Source organism: Gadus chalcogrammus, chromosome 12, assembly GCF_026213295.1.
Source record: "Gadus chalcogrammus isolate NIFS_2021 chromosome 12, NIFS_Gcha_1.0, whole genome shotgun sequence".
In the NCBI taxonomy this organism is placed as follows: Eukaryota; Metazoa; Chordata; class Actinopteri; order Gadiformes; family Gadidae; genus Gadus; species Gadus chalcogrammus.
This window is the reverse complement of record NC_079423.1, coordinates 2503727-2525897: the sequence shown is the minus strand read 5'-3', so window position 1 is coordinate 2525897 and position 22171 is coordinate 2503727. Positions and strand designations below refer to the sequence as shown.

Below are 22171 nucleotides of genomic sequence, written 5' to 3'. Positions count from 1 at the left end.
GTCTTTGTAATGACGGGAACTTTGGTCATACAATTCGAAATATTTTTCCCCCTCGACGACCAGTCTCTCATCGTCCATTCTCGTAATTGTTTCTCACAAACGAAAGAGGGCGACATCAAGTGGTGAGGGGTAGATATGGAGGTGCCTACGGGACCTGGGATTTACAAACCAGCTTTTAAAAAGCGCTTTTTCAGGGGCGGCGACGCCAGGGAATAGAACATTGGCTCAAAGAGTAGTTGGGCGGCGCGGCGCGGAACGCTGCCGCGCAGCTAGTCGGCGCCGGTGTGGGCTAGTACATCTGGAATAATGGGGGCAGAGTTTTTGACGCGCCGCTGCGGCGCCGGTGTATTTAGGCCTTTAACGCGTCCGGTGGAATCAGGCCTGGAAGGCTGGAGCAAGGGAAATACGTCACGTTCTCGCTAAAGCTGGTCGTTCGTACTGGCGTACCATCCAAATGGATAGCAGCAAGGCCTGACTGGGTAGCCCCGCCCATTCTGCCTGCGATTTGAGTTTGCCCTGCAGAAGGGTCTTCTTCAATGTCCATGGTCTTCTTTCTAGTTTCTTGCGGGAGCCAATCACCAAGCTGGCTTTTCCCCTGGCGCTATTGGCTGGTTTAACACAATGACGACAGGGAAGCGACGACATGCAGCCAATGGCATACAGAGTAATTTGTGTTGAAGAAACTGACAGCAGCCTCTCCAAACCAACGTGTATTGAGCTTGGTCTGTCAATAGCCAGGCTTGTACATTTGACTACCAGCAAGACAGTTGTGTCAACCTGCATTTGTCTTGTGAAGAACGTGGAATACTTTAATTGGACCAGGTGAACACATAACTTATTACAGACGTTATATGCGATGTTTATAATAATTGAACGGTCTTATACGGCGGTTGTTAAACATGCATCATTCTACTTATGGTTGTCCACAACAACAGCAGCACATGTGTTGTATTTCTATGAAGCCGGATCCAAAATAACATTATCAACGTTTAGTCGTCCACTGAGTTTATTGTGTTTGACTATGAAGCACCTATAAGTGCTCTACACACTTTTGCTCTGTGGTAGACATTTTATATGGCAGAATAGGATTTAGGTCAAGCTACGACAATCGCAACTCCGTGGTCATCTAGGGCAGGCGTCCTTCAATTTGGAGTACACGAGATTTTTTCTTTTCTCATTCTGTCCCTCTCAAATATATCTCCCATCGAAGTATAATATAGCTACATCCGAAAAACCTGGCTTAGCAATATAAGGAAACAGAATTGGGATATGAGAGACAGAATTGGCTTTACAAATGATCAAGGACCTTGACATGAAGAAGTGCCTGGACTGAAGGAAAGTGAAGAACGACCAGCATTTCAAAGTAGCAAACAGATGGATGGCCGCAGCCGGCTACCACAGGTTTATTGACCAACTGAATCTGCTGGAAAGTTCGTATGTGCATATTGCACATAAGATACAGGGTTGGTGGCTCTGAACGATGAACGATGAATGATTGCAATCATGTAATCAAGCCGTCCACTAGCTACAGCAGTTAACAATATAAATCAAGAAGTGAGAGAACACTCAGACGGAGAAGAATCAATTCCCCACTGGCCATAGGCTGAACCTTGTCAAGAATACAAATCAGAATTTTGGATATGGTTGTAGGAGTCACATTTGGCTTTTTTTGCGGCCAAATTCTGACCGTATATCCAACCAATGTGTCATTAGACCTATAGATGAGTAATTATAGAATATGTTATTCAATGTTGTTTTCTCTTCTTTGCCTCTCTTGCGCATACCTTTCGCAGGTAAGAACCGACCCCAGTATGGATATGCCATTAAGGGTAGGATTTATTGGAGCAGGAAACATGGCATATGGAATAGCAAAGGGGATCTTATCCGGTAAGTTAAAACCGGTAGGAAGAAGAAAGAATCACTGTAAATACAAATACTTGCATGTATTAACATGTGCATATTTCATGACATTCATGTATAATTTAAGAGTACTGTATGCTTTGCTCTTGCATGTTGAAGCCGAGGTGTAGTCTAGGGTAATACATAATCACATTTTTGATTTGCTTTCCAGGAGATGTTCTTCCTGTAAATGTTAAAGTGAGTGCCCCATCACCTAGGAACTTTGGACGATTTGAGGTAATTCTTGTCATTATTATTTTCCATTGTGAGACAAACCGTTAAGTCCAGCCCCATATGTCATGCAACAATCATAATACAGTAGCTGCTGGAAGGGACACATACAGATACGGGTATGAGGTGTGTGATACTGTGTTCGTATCAATACCACTGTACTCACAAATCCTTTGATACACAATACCAAAACATCGACACTGTCTATTTGCAGATTCAATGTTTTCTTACACCGGCATATCTAAAGTAACATGCCATCTTAGCTGCGGCCAGCATTGTAAATCATGGCTATATTTTCAAAGAACCCAAATGTTTGTATCTTCCTCACTTTTTGGGTCTGGTCTTGGGTTACTATGGTATACTGTGATCTGGATGGGTTTTGAGAGCATTGGGACACAAACGTATATTGTATTCATTCATGTCTTTCATTTTTCTTGTTAGGAGTTGGGGATCTCAGTCACACACTTCAACTCTGACGTGGTCTCTGGCTCAGATCTGGTCTTCGTAGCTGTCAAGCCCCACCTGGTTCCAGAAATTCTCCGTGAGATCTCACAACTTGTAACTCAGAAACACATTATTGTTTCTGTTGCAGCGGGCGTAACATTGGCAACATTAGAGCTTGTGAGTTATTTTGTCCACTAAAGATCTTCTACCAGTCAAACGTCTAGTGAAATAATTGGAAAAATTACCTTCCCCCCTTCTACTTCTAGCTCTTGCCAAAAGATTCAGTGATCCTCAGGCTGATGCCTAACCTACCATGTTTGCTCCTGGAAGGGGCTCTCCTGTTTTCAAGAGGCTCCTCTGCAAAGCCAGAGGATGCAGCTCTACTTAGCTCTTTGCTGCAGCATTGTGGCCTAGTGGAGGAAGGACCTGAGGCCTGGATTGATGTACACACTGGACTCAGTGGTAGTGGTGTGGCCTTTGTGAGTGGTGTAGGGGAATGCATATTAATTGAAAATGAATAAGTTTGTTATAATATAGATGTATCCAAAGTAATAATGGTATTGTGGGATTAATCTCCCAGTGGCTTAAACATAAAATGATGATTTCTCTCGCATGTAATAGTCATTTAATAACTTTAAAATGTTAATGTACTCTGCAGGTATATCTGTTTGCTGAAGCACTGGCAGAAGGGGCTGTTAAAATGGGAATGCCAAGTTCCCTCGCCCACAGCATCGCAGCTCAGACTATTGTGGTCAGTAGTGAAGCTAGCACTGTTCCATTTTGGACTGTCTGTTTCTTTGTTTTCATTGGTTTTGTTGTATTTCTGGATATAGAGCTGTCTCAACAATAAACTTCTCTGTGGATGTCCCTGTGTTGCTTTCCGTTGCAGGGTGCCGGCAAATTGTTACGTGACACAGGAAAGCATCCTGCTCAGCTGCGCTCTGACGTTTGCACGCCGGGAGGGACAACGATATATGGACTTCATGCGCTGGAGCAAGGGGGTCTGAGGGCAGCAACCATGAGTGCAGTGGAATCTGCGACAGAGAGAGCCAGGGAGCTTGGCCAAAAGTCGGCAGGAGCTGGGAATAGCAACTGATGATGTTGTCTTTACCAGACCTTTACCAGACCTTCCACCAACCAGCCAAACTTCACAGAGGAACCAAATTGGTCTCTGTTTTTGCCTTGTATCGGTTTCATCTTGATAGGTTATTATCTTAATGGGTAAACGGTAAAACAATCGTTTTATTCACATTTAATTTAATCCTATTGCTAACCACTTCATTCTCTTACGAGTTTAATAAAACGATAATAGTGAAGTTATTGAACTTCCCTATTACAATCATTGTTGATATTGAATAAAACTCGATAACCGAATTTATGTAGTGGGCCACATTTCTTTATTGCAATGTGAGGATCTGTTTCACACTTATAGTAGATTTCAACCTAAAGTGCTTAACCTTTCCATAGAATTGTGGCATAGCTTGTTTTTGGCCATCTACTGACCAAGTATTACAATCAACTGAAATGTGTGGCAAATAACGCACAGTTAAATCGAGAATCACATGGGATTTATGATATATTAAATGATAAGTGTCCCCTCCCCCAACCTCCCGACATCTCTGCATGAGCCTTGATCGTTTCCTTGGCTTCCTCGTTCCCGTATCGCAGATAACCGGCGGACCACGCGTGTCACATCGTCCCAATTCATATACCCAATACAACAGTAAGTGTCGTCGACGTTCAGTGACAGCAATAGTTTCGATATTTGTGTTTGATAGTCCTTCATTTCTGTGTCAAACGAAGCCCTTAGTTTGTGGCTAAACGGTCATATTGGTATAAACGAAAGTGCTAATACTGCTAGCCTTAGCTAGCAATCGGCAAATCAGAATGAAGCAACTAGCATGGTCAGTGATAACCATTCATTGTATAACCCTTTGATAACGATCTGATTTGATGTTATGCTAAACATAATAAGCGCCCTCATTATCGGTTAGATGACCCACACACAGATGAAATCTGTATCAATCTAAGGTGAGCAGAGCTCAACCTTCGATATCGTCAGTATTGAAGGTGGTCGACTCCCTTCTCGACCTGTATGTGCAACGTTGCATGTTTTATTCGGACACAAATTCAGACCAAGTGTTAGATTTACTGGGTATAATCTAACATAAAATGATAATAATAATACGTGATTACCGACGACATCCCTTGATGGCAATCATTCCCATCCCTTCAAGGGATGTCTGCCACACCATTCCCATCCTTCAAGGGAGGTGGGCCCTGGGAGAGATTTAAATGATGGCCATCAAGCGATGTCGGATCTGGACGGTTATTAATGTCACTGGCATTGGGCAGGAAAAATTACTGGGTCTTCTGCACCATTCATTTGTTAATATTGTTCCAGATGTGTCGGTTGATACCACACATTGAGTGCTTGATATTTGGCCTACTGCTGCTAACTTCACAAAGTCACCATTGGATTACAATTATGTTTTAAACAGCACTTTAAAACAGAACTATGTTTTATTAATCTAATTCTCTAATTTAACCATACCCGTTATTTCCTCTTTTTTTTCATGCTTTCAGAGTTGGACAAGTGAGTTGTATATATTGAATCAATTTGTACTCATTTACTTTTATTTATTTGATAAAACTGCTTGTATTCCCCATGATGTCATTTATTGTATTTGCGAATAAGTGATTGTTTAATTTGTCTTTTTAATGGCTTGCGGATTAATGGATGAAAAGAACGCGTTTAGCATTTGGATTTAGTATTTTGTTTGAATTGAACAGTTACACTTAAGGTGAGTCTCCCCCCCCCCCCCACCCTTATTTTTGAATACACATGAAATGTCTTCCCAAATATGTAATTTATTTATTTGTCCATTTATTTAAGCCGTTGTATTTGGCTCAGGTTTTGTATGAATGTGAAAAACACAATTGATTAAAACTTCAAGGAAGGCATTTCTTGTGCAATGAAACTACAGTATTTTAAGCATGGCTGGTGTACTAATATAATTGGAGTCAACCGCATTTTCAGCTTCATCTCAACTAATATTCTTTGCATGTCTCTGAACATCAGTGTCATTAAGAACAATATTCCAAACAATGCTTATTTAAAAATGTCATGACTTTATTTACTTCATGTCATTTATTCTTTTCTAGAGTGAAATGCATGAGATATCCTTATCCAATTCCATTTACCTTCTTGAGGAACATGAAGCATGTTTTTGAAATAAATTTGTTTTTGATTTGGTCTTCTAAACTGTCACACATCTGCATGTTCTGCTTCCAACGAGTTTGTCTGATTGATTCATTGACTCTTTGGTATGCCTTACTTCTTGGGCTGCTTAATGTTCAAATGCAGTTATTGACAATGACTGTAGCACAGAGTCTAATGAATACATCTGTATGTCTCTCAACCGTCATGGATGCTGAGTAACTAATCCAAGAGCCTGTCCCTGTTATTCTCTTCTTTTCTGCCCGGCTCAAACCCAAAGCCATCAAGAAGAACCTCTTCCCCCTCCCTAAGTGCCCTTCAATGGATCATTCTGAGTGTGCTCTCCCTGCTTGCCACGGTCAAATGGATGCTCCCTCTAAAATAGCAGGAGAAGGGAGAAAAAAATCCGAATCTGGTCAAGGAAAAGTGGAAGCGGCTTCCTCCTCCCCGGAGAGTGGAAGCGCCAATGGCGAAGGGAAACGCCCTGCAAAAACCCGGCGCCGCCGGAAGCGTTCTTCGAACCCAGAGCTCCAGCTTGAGGGAAAGGCCGGAGGAGCAGCTAAAGGCAGAGGGGAACTGGAGCAGGGGACCTGCCGGGCAGCTGACACTGCCTTGTTTGGCTTGCAGTCAGAAACTGCTTCTGTGTGGCTAGAGAGTAGCGTCTATGAGCAGGCCGAAGGCCGTTATCAATGCTGGCTTGCACTCTCAGTCAGTCGTGGCACTGAGCCCTACGGATCCAACACCCCCACTTCCCAGCCTGCCGGGTCCCCACTCCCCCTGCCAAAGGCCAGGCGTTGCCCCAGGAAAAAGCCCAAGCAACTTCCCGTCCCAGATTCGCTGAGTCTGGCCTGCCCGGCCGCCCGCCCCGCCACGCCCCCCACACCAGACGAAGGATATCAGTCGCAACAGCCGACCCCCGCCACCCCGAGCCCAAGAGCGCCCGCACCCCCAATCAATGGTCTGCCCCGCCTGGCGGTGGAGCTGCTCCAAGAGGTGTGGCTGGAGAAACCCCTGTACGACCACGCCGAGGCGGCCTTCTATCAGCATCTCTACAGCAACACCAACAGCAGTAGCTCCCCCAAATGGAACAACTCGTACGGTGCCTCGCGCAGCACCGACCACCCGCAGAGCCTCGTCGAAGAGGAGGAAGAGGACGACGCAGGGCCGGCGGAGGGAGAGGGCCAGTTGACCGCGCAGGGCAAGGCCGAGGTCTTTCACTCCCTGCATCCCATCCAGGAGGAGGATGAGCCGGGAGAGGTCGGCGAGGAGCAAGAGGTGTCTGCGGCAGGGATCCGCTACTTGATGCACCCAGACAGCGAGAGGGTGTGGCTAGACAAGTGGCGCTACGACGCGGCGGAGAGTCGCCACCACTGTCAGTGTGTGGGCACGACTGCGCTGGTGACAGGGGCTCGGAGGCCTGGCAGGAAGGCCTCCCCGGTGACCTCAAGAACCCCCCCGAGGGACAAGTATGACCCCCGAGCCCTGGAGCGTCGTGCCAGCCCATGCATTTGATTTCCCCTTTAGTGATTTCAGTATTGTCCTTTTTATTATTATTATTTATTTTTATTATTATTTATTAAATCTTTTTCCTGTTTTTATTTTTTCGTAGCTTTATTTTTGCTTTGACTGATTACATTTTGTGGGTTTGTTTGATTTTGGTTCCCATTTGTGTTGTGGTTTTGAGTATAAAATACGCATGTTGTTTAAGAATTTGAGTTAAGCTGTCCGTACAATAATTTCATTGGTATTGCATTAACAGTTATATCAGAGATTTTGAGAAAAAAAAATCTCATGGTATTTTTATAGATGAGCAATTTTGGCACCACATGACATTTTATTGTTTTTCTATTGAAGAATTGTGAGACTCAATTATTTGTGTTTTGAGTTAACAATATTTTGCGATCCTTTCCTATTTAGCACCACCATGAGCTCAGTGGACTTTTTCGCCCAGGACAAAATCTGGTTTGAGAAACCTCGCTATGATGAGGCAGAGAGGCGCTTCTACGAGAAGCAACCTGGGCCTTCAGAAGAAACCCAGGTACCCACTGTTCAATACGGTCCTAGCCAGCGTCCTACCCTTCCTGCTATAGTGTATTGTGCTTTGTAGATGTTTACATTCGGGGACACTCTGGAATCAGTTTCTGTGGCAGGCTTATATAAGCCTGCACAATAATTTTATCAGGCCCGAATGAAAGTCTTCGATAGCCTGCCGGTCTGTCTACTTACCTTCTTGCACTCTACCCATGAACTCATTGCAAATGACCAGATTCTTCCAGAATGCTAGGAAGATCTAAGTATGGAGTTAGTCTCGTGTTAGTCTCGTGCCTAGAAGTGGGTGATTTATTTTTTTCAGTTTTATTTTAGAAATCTAGCCTCGGGATGGTTTCTCCAAGTTGCCTACTGTAGCTTTTACAACTGAAGAATAATGTCCAATTTTGGTCAATTGCAGGATGCAGGAGCTAACAGCATTCTTCAGGACATCGCAAGAGCGAGGGAAAACATCCAGAAGTCTCTAGCAGGAGTAAGTAGACTTTATTACAATACATTTAATAATTCACAAAGGATTTTTTTTACACTCACAAATCGAACCCGATCCGTCTTGTTGTTGCTTGACCTGCTGGTTGGATTACATTATAGCCAAGCTACCAACTGCAGGCAGAATCATACTGTGGTTGTGTGATGATTGTGTGCTCGTGTTTAAACCAACTCCCCAGTCCTCAGTAGGAGTGGGACAAAATATCGATACGCCGATGTATCGACGTCCTTCTAAGTGCGATACGAAAATCGATATGCTGGCTCTAAATATAGATATTTTTTTAGAATAAAATACGGCACTCCAACCATATTTCCCTACTCCCCGCATCGCTACTTCATTGCTCCTAGAGCTGGCGCTCACACATGAATGAGGGATACTTGAGCGGAAGTTAACTAGCCAAAGACAAATAACGGAAAACTCAGTTTGGACCATAATTAAGGAAAAAATCCAGCCCTTTACCTTTTCATGGTCATTTTGTATTCATAGTTGGACATATAAATATATTGTTGTGTCAGTGTTTCCCCCGCCTTAACAACAGTAGGGCCCCGCCTTGACTACCAATGTATAAAAAATAATATTTTTAAATTATTATGCATAACAAAGTACAAAACTCTCGTAGGGAAAGAAAACGTGCTTCCATCAAGTACAGAAAATAAAGATATGTAATGCATCAGTAATAATGTTCAAAACAATAGTCATGCCATAAAGCTTTTTGAATGGAATTCAGCGGCATCAGGTGGTTGTATTTCAAACTGAAACCCTCACCGAAGACACCCCCCCCCCGCGCCGCTCCTTGACTAAGACATTTTCTGGGGGAAACGATGTGTGTATTGTTCTAGGATTGTCTTACAATATATTGATTATCACAGAACCGCCTTATCGAAATATTATCGGTATGGTGGGCCATTTATCGCGTATCGTACCGTGAGGTAGTCTGTGGTTCCCACGCCTAGTTCTCCTCAGGATCGCCATACGTATGGTTTCTTTGAATTTGTATCATTCAAGCATGCCACCTTTCTGATTTGACTCCCTGCTCACCAATGTTTATTTTTATTTATTATTTTATTCTTTACCATATCTGCATGTAGTTTGTTTAGTTTATTCCCTCCTTTCCTCTCCCTCTCATTTCCCGACTCTCTTTCTGGGCCCTAAACTCTGTGGTCCCTGACCTGACCCCCTCACCAGATGAAGACCACCCTCTGTATCAGGGGGTCTGGTCAGCCTGCCCTGAACCATCCATCCCAGCTCGTAAGTGCCCCCCTCCTGCTGTGTGCCACTGGAGTCATCTCTTGCAATCTCAACATGCTTGTTAACCTCCGTGTGCAAAAGTATTGGGCCCATTGCACTATTGCATGGACATAATTTTACCTAAATCCATCAAGTTTGCTTCAATCCATCTAGTTAACCATTGGTGGATTTTTGTACATCAATGGTATGGGCCCCCCACCCACCCCTTTCAAGCAACAAACATCTCTCCAACCAACACAAATTCAATCTCCTCACTTTACCAGGGTCTGTCCATGGTCCAGCACTCGTCCTATGTTATAAAAGAGCTTCTGGTTGAAGCTTGCACAGCGCCTGGGCCGGATACCGGAAACTGGAAACAACTTTGCATGCAAATGGATGAATCTTTTCGAAGAGATTGGATGTGCGGAAATTTAAAGGGTATTTCTGCAGTAGTTATTCTACGAGGGGTTCGGAATATGAATGAGTTTAACACTTTTGGACAGTGTTTTTAATTTATCCAGTTTTTGTCGTCTTTGTGTAATCAATTACACGCATACAGATCGCTGCCTCCAGGGACATGATTGGTCGAAACAAACATGAACTAAAGAAAAGTAAAACGCCCTGTTTGCCCAGACTAGAGATCATCTGCTGTCAGATATTTGTGAAACTAATCTGGCTACTATCATTTGTTTTTAGTAGCTGCTGGTGAACTGTGTGTTACCCAATAGTGACTGCTTCTTTGGCTTGGTTGAAAGAGTGAGCTTAATTTCTGGTTTGTTCTCTAGATCTTGCCGTTATCCTTGTATTGCTGGTGCTGACCACAGGTTTATTTTCTTCTTCTGTGGTTACTCTTCAGACTACTGGCACGGGGGCCGGGGATCAAGGGGAACTCGTATCTCGCATGAAGACTTTGGAACAGGAGAACCAGAGCCTGCACAAAGGTGAGGTACCCCCGGGGAGTTTGTGTTTTTATTTCCTTAACTTGCATTCATTCCTGTCCATTATAAACATGATAACAAGAATACATTCATGTCAAAATTAAATGAAAGGCCATAGGAAAAGGTTCATTAAACAGACGGGTTGAATTAAGTCTGACTCCTCTCCTCCCCTGGTCTGTTCAGTTGTGGAGGACCTGAGGTCAGCCCTGTCCAAGCTGGAGAGTCGAGTGGCAGTTCTGGAGAAGTCTCCGGTTGCAGCTGCGTCGGCGCCCGCTGCCCCCTGCACAAACGTGAGTCTTTTTAAACCTTTCCTATTCCGACGTGAGACTGTATGTGTGAATGTGAGTCTTCATCGTGTACGCATCCTCCAGGGAACTGCAACCAAGCAACAGAAAAGCAGCGCGCCAGTAGACGAGGACGACGATGACGAGGACGATGACTTTGATCTGTTTGGCAGCGACGAGGACGACACAGAAGCTGAGAAAATCAAACAGCAGCGGGTGACAGAGTATGCAGCAAGGAAGGCCAAGAAGCCCGCCCTCATCGCAAAGTCATCCATTTTGTTGGACGTCAAGCCTGTACGTCGCCGGCTCCCATTTCGCACACACATCGCGTCACGAGTCGGACTCTCCTGTTCGATGGATTGCTCCTTTTGTGACCCTTGACCCCATCCTCCCACTCTTTCTTTGCAGTGGGACGACGACACGGACATGGGGAAGCTGGAAGAGTGCGTGCGCTCGATACAGGCAGACGGCCTGCTGTGGGGTGTGTCCAAGCTGGTCCCGGTGGGCTACGGCATCCGGAAGCTGCAGATCGCCTGCGTGGTGGAGGACGACAAGGTGGGGACGGATTTGCTGGAGGAGGAGATCACCAAGTTTGAGGACTACGTGAGTACTAGACAAACACACACACGAGCATGAAGTCCGTGGATAAAGATAGGCCAAATATATGTCCACATCTTTATGTGGTTGCATGTTTTTGTTGCTGTTGTAGGCTAATGGTTTTTTGTTTCTCCTTTTAGATCCAGAGTGTTGATATTGCTGCTTTCAACAAGATCTAAGTGCAGCATGTGTTTCCTGTCTCCAGCCATTCTCTCTGCTGATTGTGAACGCTTCATGTTCGGTTAATAATAAAGACTCTTGCACTTCATCTCCCCTGTCCAAAGTGCATTCTTATTAATGTTTTATTTCTTGATTTTTTTTTTGTTTTTGTTTTATTGCAAAATATTTTTTTTTGCCTTTTGATTTGAATGTTCACATGTCACCGTCATTGATAAAAACCTGGCAGTTGACTCTTGACATCAACATTATCTTAAAAGGGTTACAATTAGAGATGGGATTAGAGCATTAACTGAAACTTATACTAATTTATTACCATGTCAACTTGGAATAAATTGTCAAATTTGTTTGTTACTCAGCAACGGAGCATATTTATTTAAAGCATATTGTGTTAAATACGTATTCAATAAAATAAACGATGAAATCAATGCAATGTTTTTCTGAAGTAAAAAAAAACATCCCACCATAAATACGACATAACTGACAACACTTTATTAGAGAGTTAAGTAACACACGGAGGCCATAATCCTGAAAGAACACAACCTCAATTTCAACAACCCAAGATGAGGCAGCATCAACATGGTATTCATTTCCAACCCTCACTTCTAGGACTCGACAGCAACCCCACTCGTGGTTACATTGGACTGTCGGCTGTGAACAAGGTCGGAGGAAAACAACATGTACGCCTACACACTGCTAAACCCAGGGAGGGACGAATAATGAGAACCTATTTTGTACATATTCCTAAGGGTTCAGATGTTTATGTATTTCCCTGCTGACCATGCTTCAGAGCGATATAGTTCGAGTGCCCTGAAATAATACTCATTCATATTAAGTAAAGCCACCGGGGGCTCATAAACCCCATCATCAACTATGCCCAACTTGAAGTTCACCTCTGCTATACTTGACTAGGCGTCTATCATGATGGCTTTTTTAGGCCACGGCTGTTTCATTGTCGCACTGCTCTTAACGTGATTGTTTTAATTCACCTCAACTCTCATTGCTTAACCTCAATCACCACATCATGGAATTATAAATAATTATAACATGAAAAAAACGAGTATTTAATGTCTATAACGCTGACTTTGAATACCAAATAAATTGGAAGAGGGGGTAGATCCACTAGTATATTTCTTTGACGGTTTCGGAGCACATGTCAATACCCACTGTTTTCAAATGAACGTTTGCCTGATAACTTCGATATTTCAGTGTGGTGTGCCAAATGTTACAAAGACGATGGTGGGATGATCGATGCATTTGGGTGGAACTGGTAATGCAATGTCTCAAAGCCCAGGAGTCTGTGAGAGCTTAGCGCCTGCAGAACCAGAAATCCAAGATGACAACAAATAGGAGGTAAACTGGCTTTGTCTTGTGCCTGTTGAAAAGGACAACCCAACACCACGAGTGCGTTGGACTTCATCAGATGACTCCCTCACGTTTTTCTGTTTGAACAAAGAGTGAAGAACCAGCGGGATCGTTTCCATGCGTTCATGTTATCGCATGACGTCAGTGAAAGGCTGCTTTTATGTACTTCAATGGATTAGAAAAAAAGAGAGAAAAAGGGGTGATGGGAGGTGCCATTATGAACGCTCCAACCACACCCGTCACAAAGAAACATGTCTAACGAGCTTTGAAAATGTTGGATACTACATATGTGGAGGTAAACATGTCAAATATAGATGAGGGGTGGTTCAGGAAAGGGATGGGGCAGATGAGGACCCTGTCCACAGTAGCTTCTTACAGGAGAATGAATGGCTTGTGAACTACACACTGAGACCCATGCTCGGATAGGCAGCACAGCCTGTGGTCACTGAGGCACAAGCTCCTTGAGGGACGCCAGCGCTGAGTGGATGCGTACATGGAGCCGGTTCTCAAAGTCGTAGCCGCTGAAGTCCTCCTAAAAAAAACATTGGAAACAACATCGATTGAACTTTCCTTTCGGAATCAATTGCACCAGTTTTGGTTGGGAACTGCAGTGTTAATTTAGGAAATTACCTTTGCTTGTAGAAGCAAGGATCTCCCCTTCCCGACCGTCTGTGTAGAAGCATAAACAAAAGGGCCTCATTAGTTATGTTTCTCTCAGTCATGATAAGAGGATGCAAAAGCTAAACCCACCTCTGGTTTGGTGAGAAGAACGCAGCCCAGTTCGTAGACGGCGTATGGCTGTACGTACGAGTTGATTTGGTGGCCGTATTCATCCCTGGCGGCAAGCTGAAATTCCTGGATGTGACATATTGTGGATAGATCGTCTGCATTACTTCGTAATAATGAGTCTCCTCTGGTGTCCTGTTATCGATGAAGGTAACTACCGGTAATATCTAATATTGTTGGTCAGCAACCCAGGCGTGCATTTTGTCCAACAATGTGATACCTCGCCGTGGTTAATCCCTTACAAAGTGCTATCTAAAGAGTCTTACCTGAATAGCATCTTTAGTGTTGCCATGGCATTTGTGAATGGAGCCGAGAAGGAGGTGTTTCAAACCTCTGCAAGGTACGTCGTCCAGACCCTGTAACACTGGGCAGATAAGATGAATAATAATACTGTCAACTGTACATGTAGAATTCGACCATAAGACTATAGCACAATGCACTAGGTAGAAAATATAACAATATTATTACGGAAATATATTAACGATGGAAATAGGAACAACAAGGTCATGGAATCTAACCTTGGTTCATTATCTGTAGTTTGGAGGAGGAACAGTTTTGAAGTGCTTTCCACAGGTAGAGAACTTCGATGACACCCAGGAAGCAGAGATCTCTGCTTGGCGGGGTCTTCCTCAGTCTCTCAGCCTGCTCACATAAAACACACGGTGAGTCTAATACGCTGCACTGACGACAAAATGAATAACAACACAGAAATTGTACATCTCTCTGGAGGAAAACACATGTGGTTCTCACCCGTTTCAGGGCAAACTGCTCAATCTGATTATTCTTCCTTTTGAACAGTTTCTGCACGTCTTGGAAAACCCCGCTGGCTCCCTCTAGGTCACCTGAAGCACCCTGGCACACTGAACGACAACAAGGCAAGCAGAATTCTCACTTCTGAGGACCCAAAGAAGACCGGCGTGTGGCGTCTCAGGACTCAGAGACACCACACAGATCTCTGCAGAGCTGCCTGGATTTATACTTCCACGTTAACGTGTGCACAAGAGGGCCGCAGAATAGACGTGAACCAATGTGCAAATCTTGGAATGGAAAAGCAAGACTGAAGTCTGATCCAATGAAAATATGTTGAAAAAGGTAATATATCCTTTAAAATATGATGCTAACAAGTGGAGGGTGTGTTGCAACCGACTGAAAATGCAGTTGTCTGGCTGCCAGAAACTAAACAAGAGACCGCACGTCTTTTCGTACTGTAGGTCGACCGGTAAAAGTGCCGTGGACACTCTCTGAGTCACGAAGCAGGATGTTTGACGGTTTGCTTTGGGCTTAAGACTAAGATCAAATGATTAATTTCATGTATTCACCTTCTCATGGTCAGGCATAACGCAAGTTTAATAGTTCTGGGACTCACGCACATACACTATGCATACACATAAGTGAACACTATCTATGCAGGTGGAACTCTGTAGATATATATACTGTATATAAGATGGTGTGTAAGTGTCTCACCTCCAGTCAAGTAGGCATAGTAACACTGAGACCAGCGGGACTCATTTTTCAGCCTCTCGAATGACCTGTGCGCATCTTCGAAGTTCATCTCTATCATACTGCACCAACCTGGAACACACATACAGACATACACACACACATACACACACATGCATGCACGCACACACACACACACACGTTTTTCAGTGCTATGCTTGGGGCAGTTGACCAAAGGCTAATATAGCGGCTAACCTTGTGAGGAAAAAACATACCAATCTCATAGAGACACACATGTTGGATCTCTCTTTGGTCTGATGCAAGCTCTAAAGCATCATGGAAAGATACCAAAGCACTGTTGATATGGCACTGGGGTCAAAGGAGAGAGAGAAAGAGAGCACACACACACACACAAATGAGCCATGAATGTGCCTGACAGAGCACACACACACACACACAACAGGTAAGGATGACTAGATTAGATCACGCAGAAGAAACATTCAATGGAAATATTAGCAGATGATAATTCAATGTGAAATAGTGAACTGATGAACTGCATTAGAACTGCATGCTAGAAATAAATCAAGTAGATTCTAATTACTTTTTTTATTGGCATATGCTACTATTTAAAGAGGCAAATATGTAGGAATATTACTTGATGAGTAAGGTATGATAAGGTGATAAAAGGCTGAATTGTCAGCACATTACACACCTCTAGCCTCTGGACTCGTCCTTTAAAGAACATGAAGAGGGAGGAGTTGGGGTAGACCAAAGACTTCCTCTGCAGAATGGCTTTGGCCTCTAGCAGACCTGCGGTGGTGTCTGAGCCGTCCAGAGCAAAAAAAGGTAGCACTACCGTGTGGTACCACAAGAGGGCCAGCCTGAGAAGAATTTCATGCAAGAGCAGTGTCGATTAAATCAGTGTTTCACATTAATAAATGGCCAACTACAGGTCTACATATCTACATATCTCATATCTCTGTTAAAAGTTACAAACCTTTAGCCTCCTAATCTCTCTTTCAATGTGTTCCAGAAATCAAAATGTGGGCCTACATTTTATTATGATGGACATGCCAGCAGACCAACACTAATGAAAGGTCCTCCTCCAACAATATGACTCTTGTTTGCTCTGACCTTACAAACATAACACACCCAACGGCCAATTGTATAACCAATACGTGTAGAATAAAAATAGCCTAATGCTAGACATTGGAGTGACTTTGTCTACATAAATGTATATACACCACTTAGAACTAGAAGTAAAAATACTTCATCTGTTCCGCCCAAGTTTTTTCGTTATCCTAACATCTTCTTCTTCTTCTCATCCTAACAGCATAACTGCGGACAAGCGGTCTACTCACGTGGCCAGCGGGGCCTTCATGTCCTTGCTCTCGCTGGCGTACATGAGGGAGGAGAGGCCCTGGAGGCGGTCGCCGGGGAAACCCAGCAGGTTGATGATCTTGAGAAGGTGCGGCGGCACCATCGAGATGCACAGGTGGAAGAGGCCGTAGCCGAAGCTCACCGAGCCTTTGAGGCGGTCCAGGGCCTCGGCCGTGACGCAGGTCACCGCCGAGTTGTGGTTGGCGTTGTCCGACAGAGAGGACCTCCTCTGGCAGGCCTCCTGCAGCTGGCCGATGTCACTGTGGCACTTGTTGTACATCTTCCAGGCCTTCCGGAGGATCCAGCCCCCCTTGATGTACGCTGCGCGAACACAAGGCAAAACTCATTAGGACAACTTTGTCACAGTTTGAAGGAGCTGAATACTAACTAGGACAACTTTGGCAAAGTTTGAATCGAATGACTACTCACTGGGACACATATGTCATAGTTTGAATGAACTTAGTACTCACTAGGATACCTTTGTCATATTGTCAATGAACTGAATACTCAGTAGGCATTTAAACATGTGTGAAGGAGTATTCTCTTATCCTATTGCTTGACTATTCCCTTTTCAATTCATGTCTTTCACGTGTGTTGCTTAATAATCATCCTCCAGTTCAGAGTTTGTTTTAGGGTTCCATTAGTGGTCACTTGTGCAATAGCGTCTCATAGATTTTAGATATAGCTTCAGAAGAAATTCATATTTGGGTTATTCACCTTTATGCTCTTTTCTTTGCTTGCTTGGAAGAACCCTAAATTAATACTTTGAAACTCTTCAATCGGGAGGCTCTCCTTCTCTATGCTAGGGTACACACTATGCCATTACTAACAACTTATTGACAACAATCTAAATGTAGGCCTACCATCCCAGAATGGTAACTTTGGTTTAAGTTCAGGGGTGGAGGCGGATATACCTGACAGCTCTTGCTTGACGAATGAGAGGACAGCGAGGTAGACCTGACAGTCTGCCACGATTATTTGTCTCTGCAGGCGGTCAACGACCGCCACCCCGGACCTCTGAGCGTCCATCTTTGACACACACACACACACACACACACACACACACACACACACACACACACACACACACACACACACACACACACACACACACACACACACACACACACACACACACACACACACACACACACACACACAGTTTCATGAATTATCTGGCTGTGCTACAGGAGGGATCTTATATCCAGACTATTCTGTAGTGTTCGATGCAGCAAGCTGTGGATGTTCAATGAATGACAAAATATCCTCTGTGTCAAATCCTACTCGATATTATCGCTCTGCCAGAAGTCCTATCCACAGCGATTACCCAGCGCAATGCGATCGGGCATGATGGCCCCTCTGCTCTGCCGTTTCTCCCCATTGTGGAAGAGCTATTTTCAGCCAAAGCTCTATCCAAACACACGGCATGCGCTGAACAAGCCTGCGTCCCAAATCATTTCAATACAGCTGTTTCTTCATGTTATTCTGTCCCACTGATGTATTTGTGTTGTACGTTCACTGTGAACACTACATGTTGTAATAGAGATCAATATCTCCATGAATTAAACTCACAGAATGAATTAATATCCATATGCGAGTCAAATGTGAATGTGATAATGTTAATGTGGCTTTGACTAGGGTCATGGTATTATTAAGGGTGTAATCACTCACAGTCTAGTTGTCTCCCTCCTCCTTTTTTGATACCAATACGATAAGCTACTCTGACGATAAGCTACTCTACTTTGAAACTGGGTTGGTCACCCATGCAACTTCAGAGGCATGCAAAAAGCATCACAATCCAAGAGGGCTTAGCCATATGTAACATTCAAAAGTATTGATAGTCCATATAGTATATCAGTGGCTTCAGACTATGTACATACTGTACTATATAATAAACTTCTATTTCTTCGGCCAAGGACACCTTTAGCAGCTCAATGAATTTTGGGATAAATGAAATTTTGTATAAATAAGGCATGTTATTTGGTATAAACATTAACATTAAATAGGCCTTGGGAATAAATATATTTATTTTTGTTTTAATTATCTCTGGGAATGTGAATCTTAGTAATTAGTTTCCATATCACTGTTAATACCAGAGCTAGCTAATGAGCTGTGGTCCCGGGGGAAGGTTATCTGAAAGTATAGAGCTGTTTCCCTCACACTCACACTCTTCTTGATCTTGTTGCGAAGGGTCTCGATGACACCTGCACTGTCGCTCTCACACAGCCTCTCTGTGGTGCGCAGGTCATCACAGGCCATCTGCATCTTCTCCTCCTCAAAGGTCATCATGGCGTTCTGCACACCCCCACCCCCACACACGCAAACACACAAACACATGCAAAGGTACACACACCAAGTGATTAATAATAACACAGACGACAATGACGATAGTTTAGAAAGTATACCATTATTCTGTATGTTAGTGACGGATGCAGGATTATTCATGCTTAAAGGAGGGTTGCGTAATAGAAGTTTGAAAAAACTGGTCTACTTACTTACGTCTTTAACTGATTTATGCGTTTTGCAAGCTCTATATGTTTTTTATGGTAATGATAATTGTATGAATGAAATAATATGAATGCACCCACCCACAATATATGAATGCAAGAAATAATACAATTATTCTTCATGACTAACGTGAACTGACCAGTTAAGATCAAATATAATTAGAGGCAAGAGCCTCGTGATACAGATTACACAGTAACCATTGTTTCAAACAAACACGCGCACACAAACACACACCCCTTACCCTATAAGAGACGCATGTATCTTGGTACAAAGAGCATGAAATCACCCCCTCGCCACCTTCAAACCAGTTGTGATGACAAAACCATCGGTGACAGGGTCATGCCCCCCTCCTATCAACAGCACCACGTCCGTAAACAGCTGTGTGGGTTTGAGAGTTGTGTCAGGCTTTGTGGTGCAATCCGAGCGTGTGATTGGGCTTGAAGCCCTGAGTGAGCAGGTAGGACAGTCACAGGGAGAGGAAATTAAAAGGTGTTATGGACGTGAGGACAACACTTGTGGCTCATGTGACTCACTCACGGTTGTAAAGGGAATCGAGTAATGTGTGTAACGGGGGTGGGGGTGGGTGGATGTAGGGTCATGCCTGGTGGCTCTACTAGGATGTTATTAGACTACAAGTCAAAAAGGTATCGGGTTGGATCCCTAATGTTAGGTCTGGCGCGGCAGTCGTGAGCAAGAGGCTCAAGGGTCTTAGCTCCTTCCTCAGAACTCACCAAGAAGCTGACAAAGCTGGCCCCGAAGCTCATCAGTGGACTCTGTGTCCTGAATAGAAAGAGACAAGCATGGGATAACAGGAACCTCAACCTAAACAGTACAATTTAAAATAAACCGTTTGATCAAATAAGGCCTACTCGGGATGGGTTGTTTAATCTAATAAGGCAACATAATAGTATTCAGGCTATACCGGACACACACTGTGTGTATACCATTTCTAATAGGTCAATATGACATGCATTAATGAGCAAGTGTAAACACTTGCTCATGCCTGAAAAGCATGTCATGTGAAATCAGGTTTTAGTGCAGGTTCTTTATGGAATGCTCATCACGTCTAACCTACGGACATTACATAATTAAAAGGCGACAGCCAGGATTTAAAAACACCCATGCATCCCACATCTCGCACTTGCTATGACTAGTGAAGTGAGAAGCAGTTACCTGTATCTTTTGAACAGATCGTCGCTCTCTTTGAATCCGTTGTTGAGCAGCATATTGATGCCGGCCAGGGCGAGCTCCGCATCGTCTATGTCCTTCTCCGCCTTCTCCTCCGACTGCTTCTGCTGCCGGGGTGGCTGCTCTTCCTGGCCCGCCATTGTAACACACAACCAACGCTTGTTCTAGAATGAAATCAGTACGATACAGACCGTATGAGTACACCTCAGATGTGCCTCCTCTCAAACCAATCCGCATGGATTCGGATACGAGCGTCGAAGATGTCACTCTGTAAACAGACTTGGACCAGATCGGCGGAACGAGTGCAGTTGCGCGACCTCGCTACACCTCAGGATAGGCCACAGGATGCCCACACGTACTTCCAATACTTAAAATATAATTCTCCCCTCAAAAAAGCTGTGCATTCGATCATATGCTGCAACCCTGTCCTTTTTCAATCAGTATAATCCATTCGTGCTTTTTTTGTTGCCAAGATCGCTAGATAGATGGGCGACTTCTCCTGCCGTTCTGCATCCATTTGAATTACATAACAAGATGAATGTTGAGGGCAGGTTCTCCTGACAAAACCACGCAAGTCCGCTCAAACGCGATTTTTCGTCATAACGCACAATGCATCTCTCCTCTGAAACACCCTAATCTGTATCCGTCATATCAGCAAATCATGCCCCATGTATAAACGCTCTGCTCGGTTGAATCCGTTTAATACATTCGCTAATCCTGCACGTTGCATCCAGCTCGTCCTTCCAGATCAGCCAATAAACGTGGGGCGTTGTATAGGCTAATGAACAGTCACTAGTGAAGTCACCTTGGACTGGTCCGTTCACCAATAGGTAAGAAGAATCAGAAGAATCAGAAGCCAATAAAAAAATATTTATTACGGAAACCCTTTTCCACACAGGAAATGGGCCATTATTTAATCATTGAATTATTAGTGCACTTTTGACTTCACTCACTTTTCTCATAATTGTTTCCATAAAGGGCTTATTAAAACTATAATAGATGCATTTTCTGTTTAGAACGCATACAATGGATGCTTTGTTACAACTGCTGTACAAACCTTCTAAACTGACCCTACTGTGACATCACGGAATACACATTCTATAGTGAGCATCTTTGCCTGTGTTGTCATTTGAAGTTTGTTCCTGATCCAGAACACGGATAGGAGCGCATCGAGAGATTTTCAAAGTGTTATAATCAGTGAGAGGTACGTTTACAACAATCTCTGTTGATTATTAACCTCCTGCAGTATCACAGGCAACCATAGCCTGCTCACCTGACTATATCTGTGCATCTGTGTCTGTGTTTGTCTCTCTGTGTCTCTGTCTTTGTATCTCCATGTCTTTGTATCTCCATGTCTCTGTCTCTTTCTTTCCATGAGTCTGTCTCCGTCTCCCTCTCTGTCTCTGTGTTTCCATGTCTCTGTCTCTCCATGTCTCTGTCTCCCTATCTGCCTCTGTCTGTCTCTCCATGCATCTGTCTCCCTCTCTGTCTCTTCATGTCTCTGTCTCTCCATGTATCTGTCTCCCACTCTGTCGCTGTCTTTGTCTCTCCAGTTAGCAGTTAGCAGTCATGCCCCGGCATAGCACCCGTCTCTTGGCGTTGGGGTACTACGGGGAAAAAATATCCTACAGAGAGACTGCGGTCAAGTAAGTGCATCAATGTGTAGTGATAGGAACACAGACATACAAAGATACATACATACATACATGCATACATGCATACATACATACATACATACATACATACATACATACATACATACATACATACATACATACATACATACATACATACATACATACATACATACATACATACATACATACATGCATACATACATACACAGACACTCACACACACACACACACACACACACACACACACACACACACACACACACACACACACACACACACACACACACACACACACACACACGCACGCACACATG

General features: G+C 43.8%; 3 protein-coding genes across 5 annotated transcripts; 2 read left to right on the top strand and 1 right to left on the bottom strand.

Annotated features, from left to right (window-relative positions):
• The first annotated feature begins 346 nt into the window (after positions 1 to 346).
• On the top strand, positions 347 to 4092 carry pycr3 (pyrroline-5-carboxylate reductase 3). The gene is made up of 7 exons (XM_056603862.1): positions 347 to 822; positions 1794 to 1887; positions 2072 to 2136; positions 2572 to 2751; positions 2841 to 3053; positions 3233 to 3325; positions 3464 to 4092. Exons 2-7 carry the CDS (start codon positions 1812 to 1814, stop codon positions 3668 to 3670), a joined length of 834 nt encoding a protein of 277 aa, XP_056459837.1. The 5' UTR covers positions 347 to 822; positions 1794 to 1811; the 3' UTR covers positions 3671 to 4092.
• Positions 4093 to 4187: 95 nt separating this feature from the next.
• On the top strand, positions 4188 to 11999 carry eef1db (eukaryotic translation elongation factor 1 delta b (guanine nucleotide exchange protein)). 2 transcript variants are annotated; one of them, XM_056603860.1, is made up of 9 exons: positions 4188 to 4297; positions 7712 to 7832; positions 8244 to 8315; positions 9516 to 9578; positions 10414 to 10498; positions 10679 to 10785; positions 10867 to 11073; positions 11188 to 11382; positions 11517 to 11999. In XM_056603860.1, exons 2-9 carry the CDS (start codon positions 7719 to 7721, stop codon positions 11553 to 11555), a joined length of 882 nt encoding a protein of 293 aa, XP_056459835.1. In that variant the 5' UTR covers positions 4188 to 4297; positions 7712 to 7718; the 3' UTR covers positions 11556 to 11999. The 2 variants fall into 2 exon arrangements, with proteins under 2 accessions (XP_056459835.1, XP_056459836.1); XM_056603861.1 differs by lacking the exon at positions 9516 to 9578 and having other exon boundaries at positions 11517 to 11998.
• On the bottom strand, positions 11906 to 20960 carry LOC130393231 (tetratricopeptide repeat protein 39C-like). Of its 2 annotated transcripts, XM_056603858.1 has the most exons (15): positions 20206 to 20960; positions 19764 to 19812; positions 18691 to 18819; positions 17439 to 17553; positions 16506 to 16845; positions 15857 to 16025; positions 15420 to 15513; positions 15169 to 15276; positions 14455 to 14564; positions 14223 to 14346; positions 13971 to 14068; positions 13669 to 13773; positions 13549 to 13587; positions 13412 to 13450; positions 11906 to 12995 (listed from the first exon to the last, which is right to left on the bottom strand). In XM_056603858.1, exons 1-15 carry the CDS (start codon positions 20358 to 20360, stop codon positions 12837 to 12839), a joined length of 1833 nt encoding a protein of 610 aa, XP_056459833.1. In that variant the 5' UTR covers positions 20361 to 20960; the 3' UTR covers positions 11906 to 12836. The 2 variants fall into 2 exon arrangements, with proteins under 2 accessions (XP_056459833.1, XP_056459834.1); XM_056603859.1 differs by having other exon boundaries at positions 12908 to 13450.
• Positions 20961 to 22171: the final 1211 nt, after the last annotated feature.

Bases quoted from the DNA above. Each gene is read 5' to 3' on its own strand.
- LOC130393231 (XM_056603858.1), bottom strand. From the start codon at position 20,360: ATGGCGGGCCAGGAAGAGCAGCCACCCCGGCAGCAGAAGCAGTCGGAG. The intron at 16,026-16,505 runs GTGAGTAGACCG...AATTCTTCTCAG, and splicing joins ATGAAGGCCCCGCTGGCCAC to GCTGGCCCTCTTGTGGTACC. The intron at 13,588-13,668 runs GTGGGTTTAGCT...GCTTCTACACAG, and splicing joins TTCTTCTCACCAAACCAGAG to ACGGTCGGGAAGGGGAGATC.
- eef1db (XM_056603860.1), top strand. From the start codon at position 7,719: ATGAGCTCAGTGGACTTTTTCGCCCAGGACAAAATCTGGTTTGAGAAA. The intron at 9,579-10,413 runs GTAAGTGCCCCC...GTTACTCTTCAG, and splicing joins TGAACCATCCATCCCAGCTC to ACTACTGGCACGGGGGCCGG. The intron at 11,074-11,187 runs GTACGTCGCCGG...CTTTCTTTGCAG, and splicing joins TTTTGTTGGACGTCAAGCCT to TGGGACGACGACACGGACAT.
- pycr3 (XM_056603862.1), top strand. From the start codon at position 1,812: ATGGATATGCCATTAAGGGTAGGATTTATTGGAGCAGGAAACATGGCA. The intron at 1,888-2,071 runs GTAAGTTAAAAC...TTTGCTTTCCAG, and splicing joins AGCAAAGGGGATCTTATCCG to GAGATGTTCTTCCTGTAAAT. The intron at 3,054-3,232 runs GTGAGTGGTGTA...TGTACTCTGCAG, and splicing joins GTGGTAGTGGTGTGGCCTTT to GTATATCTGTTTGCTGAAGC.